Genomic DNA, 24,443 nt, shown 5'->3' with positions numbered 1-24,443 from the left:
TGTTCTGCTCTCCATTACTCTGTTCTGTTCCGCTGTCCATTACTCTGTTCTGTTCCGCTGTCCATTACTCTGTTCTGTTCCGCTGTCCATTACTCTGTTCTGTTCCGCTGTCCATTACTCTGTTCTGCTGTCCATTACTCTGTTCTGCTCTCCATTATTCTGTTCTGCTCTCCATTACTCTGTTCTGCTGTCCATTACTCTGTTCTGCTGTCCATTACTCTGTTCTGCTCTCCATTACTCTGTTCTGTTCCGCTGTCCATTACTCTGTTCTGTTCCGCTGTCCATTACTCTGTTCTGTTCCGCTGTCCATTACTCTGTTCTGCTCCGCTGTCCATTACTCTGTTCTGTTCCGCTGTCCATTACTCTGTTCTGTTCCGCTGTCCATTACTCTGTTCTGTTCCGCTGTCCATTACTCTGTTCTGTTCCGCTGTCCATTACTCTGTTCTGCTGTCCATTACTCTGTTCTGCTCTCCATTACTCTGTTCTGCTCTCCATTACTCTGTTCTGCTCTCCATTACTCTGTTCTGCTGTCCATTACTCTGTTCTGCTCTCCATTACTCTGTTCTGTTCCGCTGTCCATTACTCTGTTCTGTTCCGCTGTCGATTACTCTGTTCTGTTCCGCTGTCCATTACTCTGTTCTGCTCCGCTGTCCATTACTCTGCTCCGCTGTCCATTACTCTGTTCTGCTGTCCATTACTCTGTTCTGCTCTCCATTACTCTGTTCTGCTCTCCATTACTCTGTTCTGCTCCGCTCTCCATTACTCTGTTCTGCTCTGTCGGTGGACTTTATCATCTTCTGTCTGATGTATCCTAGATACTGTACTCGGCTGTATGATGTATCCTAGATACTGTACTCGGCTGTATGATGTATCCTAGATACTGTACTCGGCCGTATGATGTATCCTAGATACTGTACTCGGCTGTCTTCTTCATGTGTGCGCTGCCCTGCTCTCTCTCTCTCTCTCCGCAGGTGGACTTTGCCAACCGGTTTGTGGGCGGAGGGGTCACCGGATCGGGTCTGGTTCAGGAAGAGATTCGCTTCCTGATTAACCCTGAACTCATCGTCTCTCGCCTCTTCACTGAAGCCCTGCTGCAGAATGAGTGTCTCATCGTCACAGGTCAGACAATCCCCACTAGGTGTCTGCTCTAGTCACCATACAGAAATTAAAGATCACAGAAATATTTCATACGCACACACAAAAAAAAATCTTATTTCTCTCAAATGTTGTGCACACATTGGTGTACATCCCTGTTAGTGAGCATTTTATCCTTTGCCAAGATAATCCATCCACCTGACAGGTGTGACACATCAAGGAGCTGATGAAACAGCATGATCCTGAGGCCCATTTATTTTATTTTTTTTAAAGGTATTTGTGACCAACAGATGCATATCTGTATTCCCAGTCATGTGAAATCCATAGATTAGGACCTAATGATTTTATTTATATTCACTGACTTCCTTATTTGAACTCTAACTGTTCCATGCGTTGATATATGTGTTCGGTATTATTTGGTGGACAAGAATCTGTTGAGAAATCTAAGAGAGCAGAGCCACATAGACATTGCATCTACATTTGGCTGGCCTGGGTACTGTGTAATGCTGTGGGGACCCCTCATCTGAAGGAGTAAATAAGGCCAGGACATATGACGGGTAACTCACAGCAGGGTTTGCTGTAAATGACAGAACCCTTCAGTCCAAACCTGTAAGGTACCTCTTACAGCGCCAGCCAGCAGGACCTACTGCTGTGACAATCACTTCCTTGGAGTTGTCAACCTCTCCCTGTTATTTCCTCTGATTGGCTCTTCCTGAGATCGGCCCAATCAGCGGCTGGTTAGTGGTTAGTAGCAGATAGGACTGTTGATTGCTCTGTCTGTCTGTGTCTGGGGTAGTTACTGGATTATATCAAGTGCTTGAACTTATATAGCTCTGATGGACAAATAAACTAACAAAAACAAACAAGGATTTATTTACCAGTAATGTTACAATCAATATATCCATGTTTTATAAGGCGTTGCTAAACTTTGCGACACAAGCTTCATTGTTTTCAACCTGAACATTCATATGTTTGACCAGTGAAAACCGAACGGAAATACAGTGAGCTCCAAAAGTATTGGGCCATTTGTTGTTGTTTTACCTCTGTACTCCAGCACTTTGGATTTGGAATGATACAACGGCTATGAAGTTAATGTGTAGACTGTCAGCTGTAATTATAGTAATTATAGGGTGTGTTCATTCATATCGGGTGAACCGTTTAGGAGTTACAGCACTTATTGTACGTAGTCCGTCTCCCCCCCCCCCCCCCCCCATTTGAGGGGATGTGTAGACTGTCAGCTGTAATTTTAGGGTATGTTCATTCATATCGGGTGAACCGTTTAGGAGTTATAGCACTTATTGTACATAGTCATTTGGTCCCCATTTTGAGGGGACCAAAGGTATTGGGACAAATTCACTTGTGTGTATTAAAGTAGTCTAGAGTTTAGTATTTGGTCCCATATTCCAAGCACGCAATGATTACGCCAAGCTTCTGATTCTTTTGGATGCGTCTGCTGTTCATTTAGCTTGTGTTTCAGATCGTCTGGTACCCCAAAAGAAATTAATGGTCAATAATTAGTGTTATTTTGGAGTCACTTTTTTATTGTAAATAGGAATAGAATATGTTTCTAAACACTTCTACATTAATGTGGATGCTACCATGAGTGAATCATGAGTAATGATGAGTGGGAAAGTTTGATAAACCTCTGCAGCTTGACAAAGCGTTTATAAGGGGTGGGGGGGGGGGGGGGGTGGGTCATGTCTGAATGCATTTTGAATAACTGAATTGAACTGAAAGGCTGCATGCAAGGACAAAGGTGGCTAGCGCTCGCTCTCTTCAGCCTAGTGAACTCTGGCAGAGATGTGTTTTAGCCCCGGGCGCACACTGGCTGTCTGAACGAGGCCACTAAAACGCATCTCGGCCTGCTTAAGCAAGCGTTAACATGGAATAGTAAGTTAGTTGAATGAAAATAGTATGATCAGAAAGGTAGATTTTTTTTTTTTACATGTATTTTTATGGCACAGAGTTTCACTCCTATTCTAGTCAGTGAGAGCACAGATCCTGTCGGTTATTTTAAATGACATTTTAGACTGAAACATCATTTTTAAATATGTTTTTTTTTTTTACTATTTTTATTTTAGCTTTGCCTTACCATTCCAGTGTTTTACTTGCTATATTGTATCTACTTTGCCACCATGGCCTTTTTTTGCCTTTACCTCCCTTCTCACCTCATTTGCTCACATCGTATATAGACTTGTTTCTACTGTATTATTGACTGTATGTTTGTTTTACTCCATGTGTAACTCTGTGTCGTTGTATGTGTCGAACTGCTTTGCTTCATCTTGGCCAGGTCGCAATTGTAAATGAGAACTTGTTCTCAACTTGCCTACCTGGTTAAATAAAGGTGAAATAAAAAAATAAAAAACTAGAAATACAGTATAACCAAAACATTAAAAAAACTGGCTTTAAACTCAAATAAAAGGACTGAGTCCTCCATATATATTTCTTAAATATATGGTTTGCAGCGGCTAGAAGCCATTGTCCGTTATTCTGCAGGCTGATCTCTCATAGCTCTTCTTAGATGTGAACCCGCCTGTCCCAACAAGGAGAGGAGAGGGATGACCGGCGTGATTAGTGAGTTGTTGACGAAGGAGAGAGAGGGGGATTCAGCCTACGGTGTGTACGTGCGTAGGCTGATTTGTGAGGCTGTCTGGTTGATATCACACTGTGACGATTCCCTTCCTCTCTCTTCATCAGCCACCTCTCAACAGGCACAATCAGCTAACAAACACGTAGACACACAAACACTCCGTCTTCAACAGTGTTTTCCCAAACTCGGTCCTCTGGACCCCAAGAGGTCCACGTTTTGTTTTTTTTACCTCCTAGCACTACACAGCTGATTCATAATCAATAATCAATCAAGCTTGTCTACATCTCCCCTTTCTTAAAAAGACACTGTTGTAAAAAGAGAATTTGTTTTTTTTTTGCAGACTTTGTAGCTGTGGTATCTAGTGGGAACCTTTTAGCACAGCAGACTACAGTGCCTTCTTGCCGTGGGCTCCAAACGAAAGAGAAAATCATACCTGCTCTAATTGTGTAGTACCTCGTCTGTTCTCCTTTTTTGTTTCGTCAACTTTTCGGCATGTTCTCTGTGAAGTAAGCTACGTGTGTTTTGTAACTTTTTCTACCTTGGCTTATGCTAGCACACTAGCTGACGGACATCTGGAATCTAACTACTTTTGAATTCCCTGACTCTTCATCGGCCGGTGAAGCATCTGCCTCCCCCTAGCTTTGATAACTAACTCAGTCTGCACGCTTTAATTTTTTTTGCCATCAATCAATCTGTCCCTGCTCTCTCTGCTTTGATTTGTGGTTACGTTTTAGTAGTTCTAGCTGTTCTCCAGTAGTTGGGCTCTAGCTTGCCGACCATAACCGTGGTGGTTGGCTAGGCTAGTAGTTAGTTGGCTAAATAGCTAACGTTAGCTGGATAGCTAGCTTGCTGGCTAAGATAACTGCGTATAGCTAACATTCTTTGGTTTCCAAAACTTTGGTTTACTTTAATGTAGCTGTAAGCTAGGTGTTGATAGCAACTGGCTGACTCGTGTAGTGCTAACGTAAAGCTAGTAGTCTAGTAGGGCAAACGTTAGCATGCTAATTGGCTAGCAACCTTGCAAGTAGATTTGTATACATTCATTCATAAAGTATTTGCTTGTAAGTCAGCAGAACAGGTATTTTTTTTTAAAACCAGTAGTCATAAGTGCAAATAATTTGCTTTAATTTGAAGGTATACATGTGAAGGTATTTCTGTTGGGAGTTTTACATTCTAGGGGAATAGACTGGCTCACATTACATCATCTCCCGGAAAAGCTTTTTTCCGACACGACTTTGTCACTGTTCGGGAATTCTGATCCGTTTTATGTGATACCTCCTCAAATAGAAAAGAGAGGTGTATAACTTTGCATTGAGACTTTTGACGTGTATACTAATGCAGATCCATAATGTTAGTCGTGGTAACATTTTTGCTAGCTACCCTGTAACATCACACAGGTTAGTTTTCTCAGAGGGAATTGTTTGCACTCTGTTCGGCGTCACGTCATTCCTGGTCAGCGGGATAACCATCGGTGACTCATCTGCTTTCCCCTGTCACAGCACAGCCCGGCCAGGCAATCAAGGCTAATTCAATTAGGCCTGGGCACTTTGGCAAATTTCAATGGGGGAGGTAATATCCATTAACCCCCCCCCCCCCATGTCAAGACGTATCACGGGGTAATATGATTTAATACCACCGGCCCGGCTGTCCGGCCCGCAATGATACAACAAAATGCTGGTGGTGGTGGTGGCACAGGAAAAGGTTTAATAAAGATGATGGAATGGGAGAGTCCATTAGTGGGACAGGGTCTTGGGCAGGTCCTTCTGCTCTGAGGTCATGAATTCTAGTACTGCTGTAATAACATTAAGTGATTTAAGTGGGGAAGGGAAGGAGGAGAGGGAGGGGAGGGATGAGGGGAAAGAGGAGAGGGGAGGGAGGGATGGGGAGGGATGAGGGGAAAGAGGAGAGGGGAGGGAGGGATGGGGAGGGATGAGGGGAAAGAGGAGAGGGGAGGGAGGTAGGGGTAAGGGGAGGGAAGGGAGGGAGGTAGGGGTAAGGGGAGGGATGAGGGGAAAGAGGAGAGGAAAGGGAGGGAGGGGAGGGATGCGGGGAAAGAGGAGAGGGGAGGGAGGGATGAGGGGAAAGAGGAGAGGGGAGGGAGGTAGGGGTAAGGGGAGGGGAGGTAGGGGTAAGGGGAGGGATGAGGGGAAAGAGGAGAGATGGAGGAGGGAAGGGGAGAGGCTAGTGGAGGGGGAGGAGAGAGAGGCTAGTGGAGGGGGAGGAGAGAGAGGCTAGTGGAGGGGAGAGTGGATCTGTGCGGGGTCGGGACAAGGAGTGGTGAGGAGGGAGGCTGAAGGTTACTCCTCTCTCAGAGGTGACCTGTCCTCTCTCTGTCCCTGGCTGGCTGGCTGGCTGGTGGAGAGGGTTAGAATGCTGATTGGCTGGCTGGTGAAGAGGGTTAGAATGCTGATTGGCTGGCTGGTGGAGAGGGTTAGAATGCTGATTGGCTGGCTGGTGGAGAGGGTTAGAATGCTGATTGGCTGGCTGGTGGAGAGGGTTAGAATGCTGATTGGGTGGCTGGTGGAGAGGGTTAGAATGCTGATTGGCTGGCTGGTGGAGAGGGTTAGAATGCTGATTGGCTGGCTGGTGGAGAGGGTTAGAATGCTGATTGGGTGGCTGGTGGAGAGGGTTAGAATGCTGATTGGCTGGCTGGTGGAGAGGGTTAGAATGCTGATTGGCTGGCTGGTGGAGAGGGTTAGAATGCTGATTGGGTGGCTGGTGGAGAGGGTTAGTTTGGTGATTGGGTGGGCGGAGCTAGAAAACTCTAGGTGCTTGTGAGTTCCTGGAAGGAGTGTCCCACTTCCATATCGTTCACTGATATGGCCTGGGTTGTGTCCCACTTCCATATCGTTCACTGATATGGCCTGGGTTGTGTCCCACTTCCACAGCGTTCACTGATATGGCCTGGGTTGTGTCCCACTTCCACAGCGTTCACTGATATGTCCTGGGTTGTGTCCCAAATGGCAACCTACAGGGAATACAGTGCCATTATTACAGACTGAGTGGACAAAACATTAGGAACACCTTCCTAATCTAGAGTTGCACCCCGTTTGGCCCTCAGAACAGCTTCAATTTGGTTGGGGCATGAATGACAGTAACCTTGTAGCGGTATTTATTTCCTCCTCCCTTACTGCTCATGCGCTCTTAAAGTGGCAGCGCACGGTGAAGTTGGCTCCGTGCAGATTTCGCCACAACCTCTCGAGGGAAATCATCACCACTTGTCCAGTTGTCCTTTTGACAAAGCTGCAGGTTTCATTTGTCTCTGCCCTTTCTCTGCCCCGCCCACCTGACCAGTCCTCAACAAATTAGAGACTGTATATTTGTCGGAAACAATTCATGCTGAGACCTGGGCGTATTAATGCATCAAAGCATTGAAGTGAATGAAATTCCTAATCATCAGTCAGTCCAGGGCCTCTAGTCTGGTCTGTGGTCTATCAAAATGATCTTTCAGATGTTAAAACAACTTTGTGTGGCTATAAGAGGGAGGGAAACGACTGGCTTTATAAAGACCTCTGGTGAAATGGGTCAACCATTGGCTGTCCAGAGAATCCAAACATTTGTTTAGTCTGAATAAGAACCTTTGGTCGTCCTCTTCCGAGGGTCTGCTCTGTCAATATCACTTCCCCCTTCAATGGACGGTGTTTCAGTTAGAAGGACACCGTTTAGCATCATTCTGATGGTCCACTGGTGATGGTCCACTGGTGATGGTCCACTGGTGATGGTCAAGTGTAAAATGTCTGTCTGCGTCCTGCAGTGCATGAATGAAAGTGTTATCTCTCTCTTTCATTTAACCTTTATTGAACTAGGCACGTCAGTTAAGAACAAACTCTTATTTTCAATGACGGCCTACCGGGGAACAGTGGGGTTAACTGTCTTGTTCAGGGGAACAGTGGGTTAACTGCCTTGTTCAGGGGAACAGTGGGTTAACTGCCTTGTTCAGGGGAACAGTGGGGTTAACTGCCTTGTTCAGGGGAACAGTGGGGTTAACTGCCTTGTTCAGGGGAACAGTGGGGTTAACTGCCTCGTTCAGGGGAACAGTGGGGTTAACTGCCTTGTTCAGGGGAACAGTGGGGTTAACAGCCTTGTTCAGGGGAACAGTGGGGTTAACAGCCTTGTTCAGGGGAACAGTGGGGTTAACTGCCTTGTTCAGGGGAACAGTGGGGTTAACAGCCTTGTTCAGGGGAACAGTGGGTTAACTGGTCTAGGAACAGTGGGTTAACTGCCTTGTTCAGGGGAACAGTGGGGTTAACTGCCTTGTTCAGGGGAACAGTGGGGTTAACTGCCTTGTTCAGGGGAACAGTGGGGTTAACTGCCTTGTTCAGGGGAACAGTGGGTTAACAGCCTTGTTCAGGGGAACAGTGGGTTAACAGCCTTGTTCAGGGGAACAGTGGGTTAACAGCCTTGTTCAGGGGAACAGTGGGTTAACATCCTTGTTCAGGGGAACAGTGGGTTAACAGCCTTGTTCAGGGGAACAGTGGGTTAACAGCCTTGTTCAGGGGAACAGTGGGTTAACAGCCTTGTTCAGGGGAACAGTGGGGTTAACAGCCTTGTTCAGGGGAACAGTGGGTTAACAGCCTTGTTCAGGGGAACAGTGGGGTTAACTGCCTTGTTCAGGGGAACAGTGGGGTTAACAGCCTTGTTCAGGGGAACAGTGGGTTAACTGGTCTAGGAACAGTGGGTTAACAGCCTTGTTCAGGGGAACAGTGGGGTTAACAGCCTTGTTCAGGGGCAGAACTACAGATTGTTACCTTGTCAGCTCGGGGATTCGATCCAGCAACCTTTCGGGTTACTGGCCCAACGCTCTGACTACTAGTCTACCTGCCGTCCCAAATGGCACCCTATTCCCTATTCCCTTTTACCTATTCCCTATTCCCTATTCCCTTTTCCCTATTCCCTTTTCCCTATTCCCTTTTCCCTATTCCCTATTCCCTTTTCCCTATTCCCTATTCCCTTTTCCCTTTTCCCTATTCCCTATTCCCTATTCCCTTTTCCCTATTCCCTATTCTAGTGAAATGTCTGTCTAATATCTAGGGAACATCATCTGGGACGTATCCCTTATCTATTAACCAAGCTCCTCTCCAGATGCTGGCTTTTCCCTATTCCCTATTCTAGTGAAATGTCTATCTAATATCTAGGGAACATCATCTGGGAGGTATCCCTTATCTATTAACCAAGCTCCTCTCCAGATGCTGGCTTTTCCCTATTCCCTATTCTAGTGAAATGTCTGTCTAATATCTAGGGAACATCATCTGGGAGGTATCCCTTATCTATTAACCAAGCTCCTCTCCAGATGCTGGCTTTTCCCTTGTACGGTTTTGTAGATGTGTTGCGCCGTCCAGCTCTCCGACTGCCAGAAACAGTTGAATTGATTTCCAAAACTCATAGTGCCTTGGCTCAATCTCCATCACTGTATTTTACTTTGCGTCAGTCTATCTTACTATCTTAACATCAGCCAATATGTAATCATCAACATCATAATATTATATTTTATTCGTAGAGATTGTTTTTTTTTTTTTCATTTACAGATGGATAATCACACATCTCTTTACATTGTGACCATCTACTGAAGGAAGATAAGAGGTAGTTTCTGTTTAAAACGGGCTGAAATTTCAGGTGGTCTTTTTAAAAACAAACTCGTATCCTAAAGGGACGTTATCAGAATTTCATAATGTTATTCCAACTTCATAGTGTGGAACTAATATATATATATATATATATATATATATATATATATATAAAACAGGATAATTTACATTTGACCTCACTGGGCCTTTTATTAAAGCAAGAATAACAACGACAAAAAATGTCTTGTGGTGATCTCGATCACCCAAAATGTAGCCCATGTGGCTTTTGTACAGTTCTGCTTGGGCGGTATCCAGATATTCATACCGTTACTCTACCGTGTCGGGTTTTACGGTATTACCGACAGCACACAAGGGGGGGGGGTTCTAAAAACGCACAAAAAAAAAAAGGCCATTGGATGTCTATTATCAGAATGCTAACAACATTAGCACAAGTAATAGCAAAATCACATAGACGCTGTTAGCTCAGTCCTAACGAGTGAAAACGAACATAAACTAATTGCAACGACAGGCAAATCCAGCTCAAAGTTATACAAGCATCGCTAGTAGCTAACAATTTGTCATTTTCGGTGAGTGTGAACATTTATTTACAAGCGAAAGTGAATGAGATAAATTGTGCAAATGAACAAAGTTGTGATGCTTGCTTTTCTGAAGGAAGAGTAACATGGGTACACGGAGCAGAGGGGGGAAGAACGGAAGAGGAAGAACAGCATGGGTACACAGAGCAGGGGGGGGAGAACAGAGGAGGAAGAGCAGCATGGGTACACGGAGCAGAGGGGGGAAGAACGGAGGAGGAAGAGCAGCATGGGTACACAGAGCAGAGGGGGGGAAGAACGTAGGAGGAAGAGCAGCATGGGTGCACAGAGCAGAGGGGGGAAGAACGTAGGAGGAAGAGCAGCATGGGTACACAGAGCAGAGGGGGGAATAACGTAGGAGGAAGAGCAGCATGGGTACACGGAGCAGAGGGGGGGAGAACGTAGGAGGAAGGGCAGCATGGGTACACGGAGCAGAGGGGGGAAGAACATAGGAGGAAGAGCAGCATGGGTACACGGAGCAGAGGGGGGAAGAACGTAGGAGGAAGAGCAGCATAGGTACACAGAGCAGAGGGGGGAAGGACGTAAAAGGAAGAGCAGCATGTGTACACGGAGCAGAGGGGGGAAAAACGTAGGAGGAAGAGCAGCATGGGTACACGGAGCAGAGGGGGGAAGAACGTAGGAGGAAGAGCAGCATGGGTACACAGAGCAGAGGGGGGGGAAGAAGGTAGGAGGAAGAGCAGCATGGGTAGACAGAGCAGAGGGGGGAAGAACGGAGGAGGAAGAGCAGCATGGGTACACAGAGCAGAGGGGGGGGAAGAAGGTAGGAGGAAGAGCAGCATGGGTACACAGAGCAGAGGGGGGGAAGAAGGTAGGAGGAAGAGCAGCATGGGTACACAGAGCAGAGGGGGGAAGAAGGTAGGAGGAAGAAAACGCTAGAAGGTGGCACAGGGACAAAATACAGAGCTTTCTTGACTTCTCAAACACGGCAGAAAGACGTTTTGGAGAAGTAACGGTAATCTTAATAATGTGAAAGGTGAAATGAAGAACGCAATCTGCTTTATCTCCTAACATGTCATTTAAAAAGTAACTTCAAATATTCAAATCTATTGAATAAAATTGAAAGAAATTGTTTCCACGGTATTCACGGTATATGCAAACCATCCCGTGGGTATTTCCAAGCACCCCGATATACGGTATACCGCCCAAAAATATTTTTTTCTGGAACAATACATTTGTATTTAATAAACCTTGTGTATCATTCTGGGAACTGGAATTAAACACCAGAGAGCCTTACTGAGGCAGTGATTACTTACCAGGACTCCCCGGAAAACAGTGGGGATTTTTACTGAGTAGACAATCCTGGTTAAAATAGATCAAATGAGTGTAAGTTCACTAGAAAAAATAAAATTATGAGCTGATTGGTAATGGCGTCCTGGGCTTGTCAAATGTTGAAGGGCTCGTGAGATTCTTGCTTCTTGAGAGGAGGCACCCACTGACCAGGCTTCAGTAATCCGCTCTTGTTTGTACACACACACACAAAGCCACCGCAGGTACTCATGAGGCCTAATGAATGAGGGGTTCATTTGTACCTTCTGTTGTTCTGAACCCTCCCCCTCTAACCCTTCTTCCCCTGTGGGCTGGGCTGTTGTTCTGAACCCTCCCCCTCTATCCCTTCCTCCCCTGTGGGTTGGGCTGTTGTTCTGAACCCTCCCCCTCTATCCCTTCCTCCCCTGTGGGTTGGGCTGTTGTTCTGAACCCTCCCCCTCTAACCCTTCCTCCCCTGTGGGTTGGGCTGTTGTTCTGAACCCTCCCCCTCTATCCCTTTTTCCCCTGTGGGTTGGGCTGTTGTTCTGAACCCTCCCCCTCTATCCCTTCCTCCCCTGTGGGTTGGGCTGTTGTTCTGAACCCTCCCCCTCTATCCCTTCCTCCCCTGTGGGTTGGGCTGTTGTTCTGAACCCTCCCCCTCTATCTCTTCCTCCCCTGTGTGCTGGGCTGTTGTTCTGAACCCTCCCCCTCTATCCCTTCCTCCCCTGTGGGTTGGGCTACTTATGTAGTGCACTATATAGGGGATAGGATGCCATTTGTGACGCAGTCTAGCGCTCTCGTCTTCCTAGGGAGGTAATAACTTGACCTTCCTGTTGTTGGAGACAGCTGCTCTCCTGTGGCATCACTTCACATGGAATAATTAACAAAAAGATTAAGCGATTGGCTGGCTGTAAAAATCACAGCTTTCCTGACCGTTTTGTTTTATCATATCTCAACTACTCAAATAATATCAAATTTTTCGGGGTCATTGTCAGTCACTGATGTGTCAGTAATTTGACGCTCCATTGATAACGTCCTTCAATTGACGATGTCAAAGCGTTAACATTTAAAGGGAAAAGTATGCGATTTTTGGCAACTAAGCCATTTCCTACTTAGCCAGTCAGATGAATTCAGGGATATCATTTGTATGTCTCCGTGTACAGTTTTGGAAGGAAGTTGAAGGTGGGTTTTTTTGCGAGCCAATGGTAAACTTCCGGTCATTGCCCTAACGCTAGTTAGCATTGGCTCGCGAAACTCCCTCTAAACTTCTTTCAAACAGCACGCAGAAGCATACAAATGGTATCCATGAGTGCACACGACTCGGGTGTAATTAGAACAAGTTAATTGCCAAAATCTTTCACTATCTCTTTAATGATATTGGTCTGGTCATGAACGGTGTCTGTTCTGTTTGACCTTCCCCCAGGTACTGAGCAGTACAGTACGTACACTGGCTACGCAGACAGCTACCTATGGGACGGCAAACATCAGGACAAGACCCCAAGGTACGTGCTTACTGATCAGACCGCTTTAAAATATACTTTACATATTTAAGGGATTTCACTCTGAAGTTGTTTACAATATTGATTTACTCAATTACCAAGAGCCTGATATAATGACTTTTCCTCCCAACTAACCGGTAGCCAGGAGAGGACTGACCACCCTTCAGAGCCCGGTTCCTCTCTAAGTTTCTTCCTAGGTTCCTGCCTTCTAGAGAGTTTTCTTAGACACTGTGTTTCTGCCTCTGCATTGCTTGCTCTCTGGGTTTTTTTTTAAGACTAGGTTTCTGTTAAGCACTTTGTGACAACTGCTGATGTAAAAAGGGCTTTATAAAATACATTTGATATGACTTAACTCTGTCGTCCACAGAGACACCTGGCAGAGGAGGTGCACAGAGATTGTAGCGATGGACGCTCTGAAGTTCAGGAACTTCCTCGAACAGTTTCACCCTGAGAAAATGAACAGAGAACTGAATAAGGTGAGTAGTGGTAACTCGACCAGGGGGGAGCGGTGGTAACTCGACCAGGGGGAGCGGTGGTAACTCGACCAGGGGGAGCGGTGGTAACTCGACCAGGGGGAGCAGTGACCAGGGGGAGCGGTGGTAACTCGACCAGGGGGAGCGGTGGTAACTCGACCAGGGGGAGCGGTGGTAACTCGACCAGGGGGAGCGGTGGTAACTCGACCAGGGGTAGCGGTGGTAACTCGACCAGGGGGAGCGGTGGTAACTCGACCAGGGGGAGCGGTGGTAACTCGACCAGGGGGAGCGGTGGTAACTCGACCAGGGGGAGCGGTGGTAACTAGACCAGGGGGAGCGGTGGTAACTAGACCAGGGGGAGCGGTGGTAACTAGACCAGGGGGAGCGGTGGTAACTAGACCAGGGGGAGCGGTGGTAACTCGACCAGGGGGAGCGGTGGTAACTATACCAGGGGTAGCGGTGGTAACTCGACCAGGGGGAGCGGTGGTAACTCGACCAGGGGGAGCGGTGGTAACTCGACCAGGGGGAGCGGTGGTAACTCGACCAGGGGGAGCGGTGGTAACTCGACCAGGGGGAGCGGTGGTAACTCGACCAGGGGGAGCGGTGGTAACTCGACCAGGGGGAGCGGTGGTAACTAGACCAGGGGGAGCGGTGGTAACTAGACCAGGGGGAGCGGTGGTAACTAGACAGGGGGAGCGGTGGTAACTAGACCAGGGGGAGCGGTGGTAACTAGACCAGGGGGAGCGGTGGTAACTAGACCAGGGGGAGCGGTGGTAACTCTACCGGTGGTAACTCGACCAGGGGGAGCAGTGGTAACTCTACCGGTGGTAACTCGACCAGGGGGAGCGGTGGTAACTAGACCAGGGGGAGCGGTGGTAACTAGACCAGGGGGAGCGGTGGTAACTAGACAGGGGGAGCGGTGGTAACTAGACCAGGGGGAGCGGTGGTAACTAGACCAGGGGGAGCGGTGGTAACTAGACCAGGGGGAGCGGTGGTAACTAGACCAGGGGGAGCGGTGGTAACTCGACCAGGGGGAGCGGTGGTAACTCGACCAGGGGGAGCGGTGGTAACTAGACCAGGGGGAGCGGTGGTAACTAGACCAGGGGGAGCGGTGGTAACTAGACAGGGGGAGCGGTGGTAACTAGACCAGGGGGAGCGGTGGTAACTAGACCAGGGGGAGCGGTGGTAACTAGACCAGGGGGAGCGGTGGTAACTAGACCAGAGGGAGCGGTGGTAACTCTACCGGTGGTAACTCGACCAGGGGGAGCAGTGGTAACTCTACCGGTGGTAACTCGACCAGGGGGAGCGGTGGTAACTAGACCAGGGGGAGCGGTGGTAACTAGACCAGGGGGAGCGGTGGTAACTAGACAGGGGGAGCGGTGGTAACTAGACCAGGGGGAGCGGTGGTAACTAGACCAGGGGGAGCGGTGGTAACTAGACCAGGGGGAGCGGTGGTAACTAGACCAGGGGGAGAGGTGGTAACTAGACCAGGGGGAGCGGTGGTAACTCGACCAGGGGGGAGCGGTGGTAACTCTACCGGTGGTAACTCGACCAGGGGGAGCGGTGGTAACTAGACCAGGGGGAGCGGTGGTAACTAGACCAGGGGGAGAGTTGGTAACTAGACCAGGGGGAGTGGTGGTAACTCTACCGGTGGTAACTCGACCAGGGGGAGCGGTGGTAACTCTACCGGTGGTAACTAGACCAGGGGGAGCGGTGGTAACTAGACCAGGGGGAGCGGTGGTAACTAGACCAGGGGGAGCGGTGGTAACTAGACAGGGGAGCAGTGGTAACTCTACCGGTGGTAACTCGACCAGGGGGAGCAGTGGTAACTCTACCGGTGGTAACTCGACCAGGGGGGAGCGGTGGTAACTCGACCAGGGGGAGCAGTGGTAACTCTGCCGGTGGTAACTCGACCAGGGGGGAGCGGTGGTAACTCTACCGGTGGTAACTCGACCAGGGGGGAGCGGTGGTAACTCTACCGGTGGTAACTCGACCAGGGGGAGCGGTGGTAAGTCGACCAGGGGGAGCGGTGGTAACTCGACCAGGGGGAGCGGTGGTAACTAGACAGGGGGAGCGGTGGTAACTAGACCGGTGGTAACTAGACCAGGGGGAGCGGTGGTAACTCGACCAGGGGGAGCGGTGGTAACTAGACCGTTGGTAACTAGACCAGGGGTAGTGGTGGTAACTCGACCAGGGGGAGCGGTGGTAACTAGACCGGTGGTAACTAGACCAGGGGGAGCGGTGGTAACTCGACCAGGGGGAGCGGTGGTAACTAGACCACGGGGAGCGGTTGTAACTCGACCGGTGGTAACTAGACCACGGGGAGCGGTGGTAACTCGACCGGTGGTAACTAGACCAGGGGGAGCGGTGGTAACTCGACCAGGGGGAGCGGTGGTAACTCGACCGGTGGTAACTCGACCAGGGGGGAGCGGTGGTAACTCTACCGGTGGTAAGTCGACCAGGGGGAGCGGTGGTAACTCGACCAGGGGGAGCGGTGGTAACTAGACAGCGGGAGCGGTGGTAACTAGACCGGTGGTAACTCGACCAGGGGGAGCGGTGGTAACTCGACCAGGGGGAGCGGTGGTAACTAGACCAGGGGGAGCGGTGGTAACTAGACCAGGGGGAGCGGTGGTAACTAGACAGGGGGAGCAGTGGTAACTCTACCGGTGGTAACTCGACCAGGGGGGAGCGGTGGTAACTCTACCGGTGGTAACTCGACCAGGGGGGAGCGGTGGTAACTCTACCGGTGGTTCCTCGACCAGGGGGGAGCGGTGGTAACTCTACCGGTGGTAACTCGACCAGGGGGGACCGGTGGTAACTCGACCAGGGGGGACCGGTGGTAACTCTACCGGTGGTATCTCGACCAGGGGGAGCGGTGGTAACTCGACCAGGGGGAGCGGTGGTAACTCGACCAGGGGGAGCGGTGGTAACTCGACCAGGGGGAGCGGTGGTAACTCGACCAGGGGGAGCGGTGGTAACTCGACCAGGGGGAGCGGTGGTAACTCGACCAGGGGAGCGGTGGTAACTAGACCAGGGGGAGCGGTGGTAACTCTACCGGTGGTAACTCGACCAGGGGGAGCAGTGGTAACTCTACCGGTGGTAACTCGACCAGGGGGAGCGGTGGTAACTCTACCGGTGGTAACTCGACCAGGGGGGAGCGGTGGTAACTCGACCGTTTGTAACTCGACCAGGGGGAGCAGTGGTAACTCTACCGGTGGTAACTCGACCAGGGGGGAGCGGTGGTAACTCTACCGGTGTTAACTCGACCAGGGGGAGCGGTGGTAACTCTACCGGTGGTAACTCGACCAGGGGGGAGCGGTGGTAACTCGACCGGTGGTAACTCGACCAGGGGGAGCAGTGGTAACTCTACCGGTGGTAACTCGACCAGGGGGGAGCGGTGGTAACTCTACCGGTGTTAACTCGACCAGGGGGAGCGGTGGTAATTAGACCAGGGGGAGCGGTGGTAACTAGACAGGGGGAGCAGTGGTAACTCGACCAGGGGCAGCGGTGGTAACTCGACCAGTGGGAGCGGTGGTAACTAGACAGGGGGACCGGTGGTAACTCGACCAGGGGGAGCAGTGGTAACTCTACCGGTGGTAACTCGACCAGGGGGAGCGGTGGTAACTCGACCAGGGGGAGCGGTGGTAACTCGACCGGTGGTAACTAGACCAGGGGGAGCGGTGGTAACTCGACCGGTGGTAACTAGACCAGGGGGAGCGGTGGTAACTCGACCAGGGGGAGCGGCGGTAACTAGACCGGTAGTAACTAGACCAGGGGAAGCGGTGGTAACTCGACCAGGGGGAGCGGTGGTAACTCGACCAGGGGGAGGGGTGGTAACTCGACCGGTGGTAACTAGACCAGGGGAAGCGGTGGTAACTCGACCAGGGGGAGCGGTGGTAACTCGACCAGGGGGAGGGGTGGTAACTCGACCAGGGGGAGCGGTGGTAACTCGACCGGTGGTAACTAGACCAGGGGAAGCGGTGGTAACTCGACCAGGGGGAGCGGGGGTAACTCGACCAGGGGGAGGGGTGGTAACTCGACCGGTGGTAACTTGACCAGGTGGAGCAGTGGTAACTCTACCAGTGGTAACTCGACCAGGGGGGAGCGGTGGTAACTCTACCGGTGGTAACTCGACCAGGGGGGAGCGGTGGTAACTCTAGCGGTGGTAACTCGACCAGGGGGGAGCGGTGGTAACTCTACCGGTGGTAACTAGACCAGGGGGAGCGGTGGTAACTCGACCAGGGGCAGCGTTGGTAACTCGACCAGTGGGAGCGGTGGTAACTAGACAGGGGGACCGGTGGTAACTCGACCAGGGGGAGCGGTGGTAACTCGACCGGTGGTAACTAGACCAGGGGGAGCGGTGGTAACTCGACCGGTGGTAACTAGACCAGGGGGAGCGGTGGTAACTCGACCAGGGGCAGCGTTGGTAACTCGACCAGTGGGAGCGGTGGTAACTAGACAGGGGGACCGGTGGTAACTCGACCAGGGGGAGCGGTGGTAACTCGACCGGTGGTAACTAGACCAGGGGGAGCGGTGGTAACTCGACCAGGGGGAGCGGCGGTAACTAGACCGGTAGTAACTAGACCAGGGGAAGCGGTGGTAACTCGACCAGGGGGAGCGGTGGTAACTCGACCAGGGGGAGGGGTGGTAACTAGACCGCTGTTAACTCGACCAGGGGGAGCGGTGGTAACTCGATCGGTGGTAACTAGACCAAGGGGAGCGGTGGTAACTAGACCAGGGGGAGCGGTGGTAACTAGACCAGGGGGAGCGGTGGTAACTAGACCAGGGGGAGCGGTGGTCACTAGACCAGGGGGAGCGGTGGTAACTAGACCAGGGGGAGCGGTGGTAACTAGACCAGGGGGAGCGGTGGTAACTAGACCAGGGGGAGCGGTGGTAACTAGACCAGGGGGAGCGGTGGTAACTAGACCAGGGGGAGCGGTGGTAACTTGACCGGTGGTAACTAGACCAGGGGGAGCGGTGGTAACTCGACCAGGGGAGCGGTGGTAACTAGACCAGGGGGAGCGTTAGTAACTAGACCAGGGGGAGCGGTGGTAACTAGACCAGGGGGAGCGGTGGTAACTAGACCAGGGGGAGCGGTGGTAACTAGACCAGGGGGAGCGGTGGTAACTAGACCAGGGGGAGCGGTGGTAACTAGACCAGGGGGAGCGGTGGTAACTAGACCAGGGGGAGCGGTGGTAACTAGACCAGGGGGAGCGGTGGTAAATAGACCAGGGTGAGCGGTGGTAACTCGACCAGGGGTTGCGGTGGTAACTAGACCAGGGAACCGGTGGTAACTAGACCAGGGGAGTAGTGGTAACTAGAACAGGAGGAGCGGTGGTAACTAGACCAGGGGAGCGGTGGTAACTCTACCAGGGGGAGCGGTGGTAACTCTACCAGGGGGAGCGGTTGTAACTCGACCGGTGGTAACTAGACCAGGGGGGAGCGGTGGTAACTCAACCGGTGGTAACTAGACCAGGGGGGAGCAGTGGTAACTCAACCGGTGGTAACTAGACCAGGGGGGAGCGGTGGTATCTCAACCGGTGGTAACTAGACCAGGGGAGCGGTGGTAACTCAACCGGTGGTAACTAGACCAGGGGGGAGCGGTTGTAACTAGACAGGGGGAGCGGTGGTAACTAGACAGGGGGAGCGGTGTTAACTAGACCAGGGGGAGCGGTGGTAACTCGACCAGGGGGAGCGGTGGTAACTCGACCAGGGGGAGCGGTGGTAACTCAACCGGTGGTAACTAGACCAGGGGAGCGGTGGTCACTAGACCAGGGGGAGCGGTGGTCACTAGACCAGGGGGAGCAGTGGTAACTAGACCAGGGGGAGCGGTGGGAACTAGACCAGGGGGAGCGGTGGTAACTAGACCAGGGGGAGCGGTGGTAACTAGACCAGGGGGAGCGGTGGTAACTAGACCAGGGGGAGCGGTGGTAACTAGACCAGGGGGAGCGGTGGTAACTAGACCAGGGTGAGCGGTGGTAACTCGACCAGGTTGAGCGGTGGTAACTCGACCAGACTGAGCGGTGGTAACTCGACCAGGGGAGGCGGTGGTAACTCGACCAGGGGAGCGGTGGTAACTAGACCAGGGGAGCGTTGGTAACTCTACCGGTGGTAACTCGACCAGGGGGGAGCGGTGGTAACTCTACCGGTGGCAACTCGACCAGGGGGAGCGGTGGTAACTCGACCAGGGGGAGCGGTGGTAACTCGACCAGGGGAGCGGTGGTAACTCGACCAGGGGGAGCAGTGGTAACTCTACCGGTGGTAACTCGACCAGGGGGGAGCGGGGGTTAACTCTACCGGTGGTAACTCGACCAGGGGGGAGCGGTGGTAACTCTACCGGTGGTTCCTCGACCAGGGGGGAGCGGTGGTAACTCTACCGGTGGTAACTCGACCAGGGGGAGCGGTGGTAACTCTACCGGTGGTAACTCGACCAGGGGGAGCGGTGGTAACTCGACCAGGGGGAGCGGTGTTAACTCGACCAGGGGGAGCGGTGGTAACTCGACCAGGGGGAGCGGTGGTAACTCGACCAGGGGGAGCGGTGGTAACTCGACCAGGGGGAGCGGTGGTAACTAGACCAGGGGGAGCGGTGGTAACTAGACAGGGGGAGCAGTGGTAACTCTACCGGTGGTAACTCTACCGGTGGTAACTCGACCAGGGGGGAGCGGTGGTAACTCTACCGGTGGTGCCTCGACCAGGGGGGAGCGGTGGTAACTCTACCTGGTGGTAACTCGACCAGGGGGGAGCGGTGGTAACTCTACCGGTGGTATCCCGACCAGGGGGAGCGGTGGTAACTCGACCAGGGGGAGCGGTGGTAACTCGACCAGGGGGAGCGGTGGTAACTCGACCAGGGGGAGCGGTGGTAACTCGACCAGGGGGAGCGGTGGTAACTCGACCAGGGGGAGCGGTGGTAACTAGACCAGGGGGAGCGGTGGTAACTAGACAGGGGGAGCAGTGGTAACTCTACCGGTGGTAACTCGACCAGGGGGAGCAGTGGTAACTCTACCGGTGGTAACTCGACCAGGGGGGAGCGGTGGTAACTCTACCGGTGGTAACTCGACCAGGGGGGAGCGGTGGTAACTCGACCGTTTGTAACTCGACCAGGGGGAGCAGTGGTAACTCTACCGGTGGTAACTCGACCAGGGGGGAGCGGTGGTAACTCTACCGGTGTTAACTCGACCAGGGGGAGCGGTGGTAACTCGACCAGGGGGGAGCGGTGGTAACTCGACCGGTGGTAACTCGACCAGGGGGAGCAGTGGTAACTCTACCGGTGTTAACTCGACCAGGGGGAGCGGTGGTAACTCGACCAGGGGGGAGCGGTGGTAACTCGACCGGTGGTAACTCGACCAGGGGGAGCAGTGGTAACTCTACCGGTGGTAACTCGACCAGGGGGGAGCGGTGGTAACTCTACCGGTGTTAACTCGACCAGGGGGAGCGGTGGTAATTAGACCAGGGGGAGCGGTGGTAACTAGACAGGGGGAGCAGTGGTAACTCGACCAGGGGCAGCGGTGGTAACTCGACCAGGGGGAGCGGTGGTAACTCGACCGGTGGTAACTAGACCAGGGGGAGCGGTGGTAACTCGACCGGTGGTAACTAGACCAGGGGGAGCGGTGGTAACTCGACCAGGGGGAGCGGCGGTAACTAGACCGGTAGTAACTAGACCAGGGGAAGCGGTGGTAACTCGACCAGGGGGAGCGGTGGTAACTCGACCAGGGGCAGGGGTGGTAACTCGACCGGTGGTAACTCGACCAGGGGGAGCAGTGGTAACTCTACCGGTGGTAACTCGACCAGGGGGGAGCGGTGGTAACTCTACCGGTGGTAACTCGACCAGGGGGGAGCGGTGGTAACTCTACCGGTGGTAACTCGACCAGGGGGGAGCGGTGGTAACTCTACCGGTGGTAACTAGACCAGGGGGAGCGGTGGTAACTCGACCAGGGGCAGCGGTGGTAACTCGACCAGTGGGAGCGGTGGTAACTAGACAGGGGGACCGGTGGTAACTCGACCAGGGGGAGCGGTGGTAACTCGACCGGTGGTAACTAGACCAGGGGGAGCGGTGGTAACTCGACCAGGGGGAGCGGTGGTAACTCGATCGGTGGTAACTAGACCAAGGGGAGCGGTGGTAACTCGACCAGGGGAGCGGTGGTAACTCGATCGGTGGTAACTAGACCAGGGGGAGCGGTGGTAACTCGACCAGGGGAGCGGTGGTAACTAGACCAGGGGGAGCGGTGGTAACTTGACCGGTGGTAACTAGACCAGGGGGAGCGGTGGTAACTAGACCAGGGGGAGCGGTGGTAACTAGACCAGGGGGAGCGGTGGTAACTAGACCAGGGGGAGCGGTGGTAACTAGACCAGGGGGAGCGGTGGTAAATAGACCAGGGGGAGCGGTGGTAACTCGACCAGGGGTTGCGGTGGTAACTAGACCAGGGGACCGGTGGTAACTAGACCAGGAGGAGCGGTGGTAACTAGACCAGGGGAGCGGTGGTAACTCTACCAGGGGGAGCGGTGGTAACTCTACCAGGGGGAGCGGTGGTAACTCGACCGGTGGTAACTAGACCAGGGGGGAGCGGTGGTAACTCAACCGGTGGTAACTAGACCAGGGGGGAGCAGTGGTAACTCAACCGGTGGTAACTAGACCAGGGGGGAGCAGTGGTAACTCAACCGGTGGTAACTAGACCAGGGGAGCGGTGGTAACTCAACCGGTGGTAACTAGACCAGGGGGGAGCAGTGGTAACTCAACCGGTGGTAACTAGACCAGGGGGGAGCGGTGGTAACTCAACCGGTGGTAACTAGACCAGCGGAGCGGTGGTAACTCAACCGGTGTTAACTAGACCAGGGGGGAGCGGTTGTAACTAGACAGGGGGAGCGGTGGTAACTAGACCAGGGGGAGCGGTGGTAACTAGACAGGGGGAGCGGTGTTAACTAGACCAGGGGGAGCGGTGGTAACTAGACAGGGGGAGCGGTGGTAACTCGACCAGGGGGAGCGGTGGTAACTAGACCAGGGGGAGCGGTGGTAACTCAACCGGTGGTAACTAGACCAGGGGAGCGGTGGTAACTCGACCAGGGGGAGCGGTGGTAACTCGACCAGGGGGAGCGGTGGTAACTAGACCAGGGGGAGCGGTGGTAACTAGACCAGGGGGAGCGGTGGTAACTAGACCAGGGGGAGCGGTGGTAACTAGACCAGGGGGAGCGGTGGTAACTAGACCAGGGGGAGCAGTGGTAACTAGACCAGGGGGAGCGGTGGTAACTAGACCAGGGGGAGCGGTGGTAACTAGACCAGGGGGAGCGGTGGTAACTAGACCAGGGGGAGCGGTGGTAACTAGACCAGGGGGAGCGGTGGTAACTAGACCAGGGGGAGCGGTGGCAACTTGACCGGTGGTAACTAGACCAGGGGGAGCGGTGGTAACTTGACCGGTGGTAACTAGACCAGGGGAGCGGTGGTAACTAGACCAGGGGGAGCGGTGGTAACTAGACCAGGGGGAGCGGTGGTAACTAGACCAGGGGGAGCGGTGGTAAATAGACCAGGGGGAGCGGTGGTAACTCGACCAGGGGTTGCGGTGGTAACCTGACCAGGGGAGTAGTGGTAACTAGACCAGGAGGAGCGGTGGTAACTCTACCAGGGGGAGCGGTGGTAACTCTACCAGGGGGAGCGGTGGTAACTCTACCAGGGGGAGCGGTGGTAACTCGACCGGTGGTAACTAGACCAGGGGGGAGCGGTGGTAACTCAACCGGTGGTAACTAGACCAGGGGGGAGCAGTGGTAACTCAACCGGTGGTAACTAGACCAGGGGGGAGCGGTGGTAACTCAACCGGTGGTAACTAGACCAGGGGAGCGGTGGTAACTCAACCGGTGTTAACTAGACCAGGGGGGAGCGGTTGTAACTAGACAGGGGGAGCGGTGGTAACCCGACCAGGGGGAGCGGTGGTAACTCAACCGGTGGTAACTAGACCAGGGGGGAGCAGTGGTAACTCAACCGGTGGTAACTAGACCAGGGGGGAGCGGTGGTAACTCAACCGGTGGTAACTAGACCAGCGGAGCGGTGGTAACTCAACCGGTGTTAACTAGACCAGGGGGGAGCGGTGGTAACTAGACAGGGGGAGCGGTGGTAACTCGACCAGGGGGAGCGGTGGTAACTCGACCAGGGGGAGCGGTGGTAACTAGACCAGGGGGAGCGGTGGTAACTCAACCGGTGGTAACTAGACCAGGGGAGCGGTGGTAACTCCACCGGTGGTAACTAGACCAGGGGGAGCGGTGGTCACTAGACCAGGGGGAGCGGTGGTCACTAGACCAGGGGGAGCGGTGGTAACTAGACCAGGGGGAGCGGTGGTAACTCGACCAGGTTGAGCGGTGGTAACTCGACCAGGGGGAGCGGTGGTAACTAGAGCAGGGGGAGCGGTGGTAACTAGAGCAGGGGGAGCGGTGGTAACTAGACCAGGGGGAGCGGTGGTTACTAGACCAGGGGGAGCAGTGGTAACTAGACCAGAGTGAGCGGTGGTAACTCGACCAGGTTGAGCGGTAGTAACTCGACCAGGCTGAGCGGTGGTAACTAGACCAGGGGGAGCGGTGGTAACTCGGCCAGGGGGAGCGGTGGTAACTCGGCCAGGGAGAGCGGTGGTAACTCGGCCAGGGAGAGCGGTGGTAACTCGACCAGGGGAGGCGGTGGTAACTCGGCCAGGGGGAGCGGTGGTAACTCAACCGGTGGTAACTCGACCAGGGGGAGTAGTGGTAACTCGACCAGGGGGAGCGGTGGTAACTCGACCAGGGGGAGCGGTGGTAACTCGACCAGGGGGAGCGGTGGTAACTAGACCAGGGGAGCGTTGGTAACTCTACCAGTGGTAACTCAACCAGGGGGAGCGGTGGTAACTAGACCAGGGGGAGCGGTGGTAACTAGACCAGTGGATTCGGTGGTAACTCGACCGGTGGTAACTCGACCAGGGGGAGCGGTGGTAACTAGACCAGGGGGAGCGGTGGTAACTAGACCAGGGGGAGCGGTGGTAACTCGACCGGTGGTAACTCGACCAGGGGGAGCGGTGGTAACTCGACCAGGGGGAGCAGTGGTAACTCGACCGGTGGTAACTAGACCAGGGGGAGCGGTGGTAACTAGACCAGGGGGAGCGGTGGTAACTCGACCGGTGGTAACTAGACCAGGGGGAGCGGTGGTAACTAGACCAGGGGGAGCGGTGGTAACTCGACCGGGGGTAGCGGTGGTAACTCGACCAGGGGGAGCGGTGGTAACTCGACCAGGGGGAGCGGTGGTAACTCGACAGGGGGGAGCGGTGGTAACTCGACCGGGGGGAGCGGTGGTAACTCGACAGGGGGAGCGGTGGTAACTCGACCAGGGGGAGCGGTGGTAACTCGACCAGGGGGAT

General features: G+C 53.4%; 1 protein-coding gene across 1 annotated transcript in view; it reads left to right on the top strand.

Annotated features, from left to right (window-relative positions):
* Positions 1–24,443, top strand: part of LOC139403960 (poly(ADP-ribose) glycohydrolase-like) — a gene marked incomplete at its 3' end in the record, with an annotated part of 90,880 nt that overhangs the window by 55,040 nt on the left and 11,397 nt on the right. The window contains exons 14-16 of the mRNA XM_071147173.1: positions 972–1,119; positions 12,532–12,610; positions 12,975–13,083. Of these exons, the coding sequence (XP_071003274.1) occupies positions 972–1,119; positions 12,532–12,610; positions 12,975–13,083 (336 nt within the window). The remainder of the gene's footprint in view (positions 1–971; positions 1,120–12,531; positions 12,611–12,974; positions 13,084–24,443) is intronic.

Source organism: Oncorhynchus clarkii, unplaced genomic scaffold, assembly GCF_045791955.1.
Source record: "Oncorhynchus clarkii lewisi isolate Uvic-CL-2024 unplaced genomic scaffold, UVic_Ocla_1.0 unplaced_contig_11854_pilon_pilon, whole genome shotgun sequence".
Taxonomy (NCBI): Eukaryota; Metazoa; Chordata; class Actinopteri; order Salmoniformes; family Salmonidae; genus Oncorhynchus; species Oncorhynchus clarkii.
This window is presented reverse-complemented; position numbering and strand designations above follow the sequence as displayed.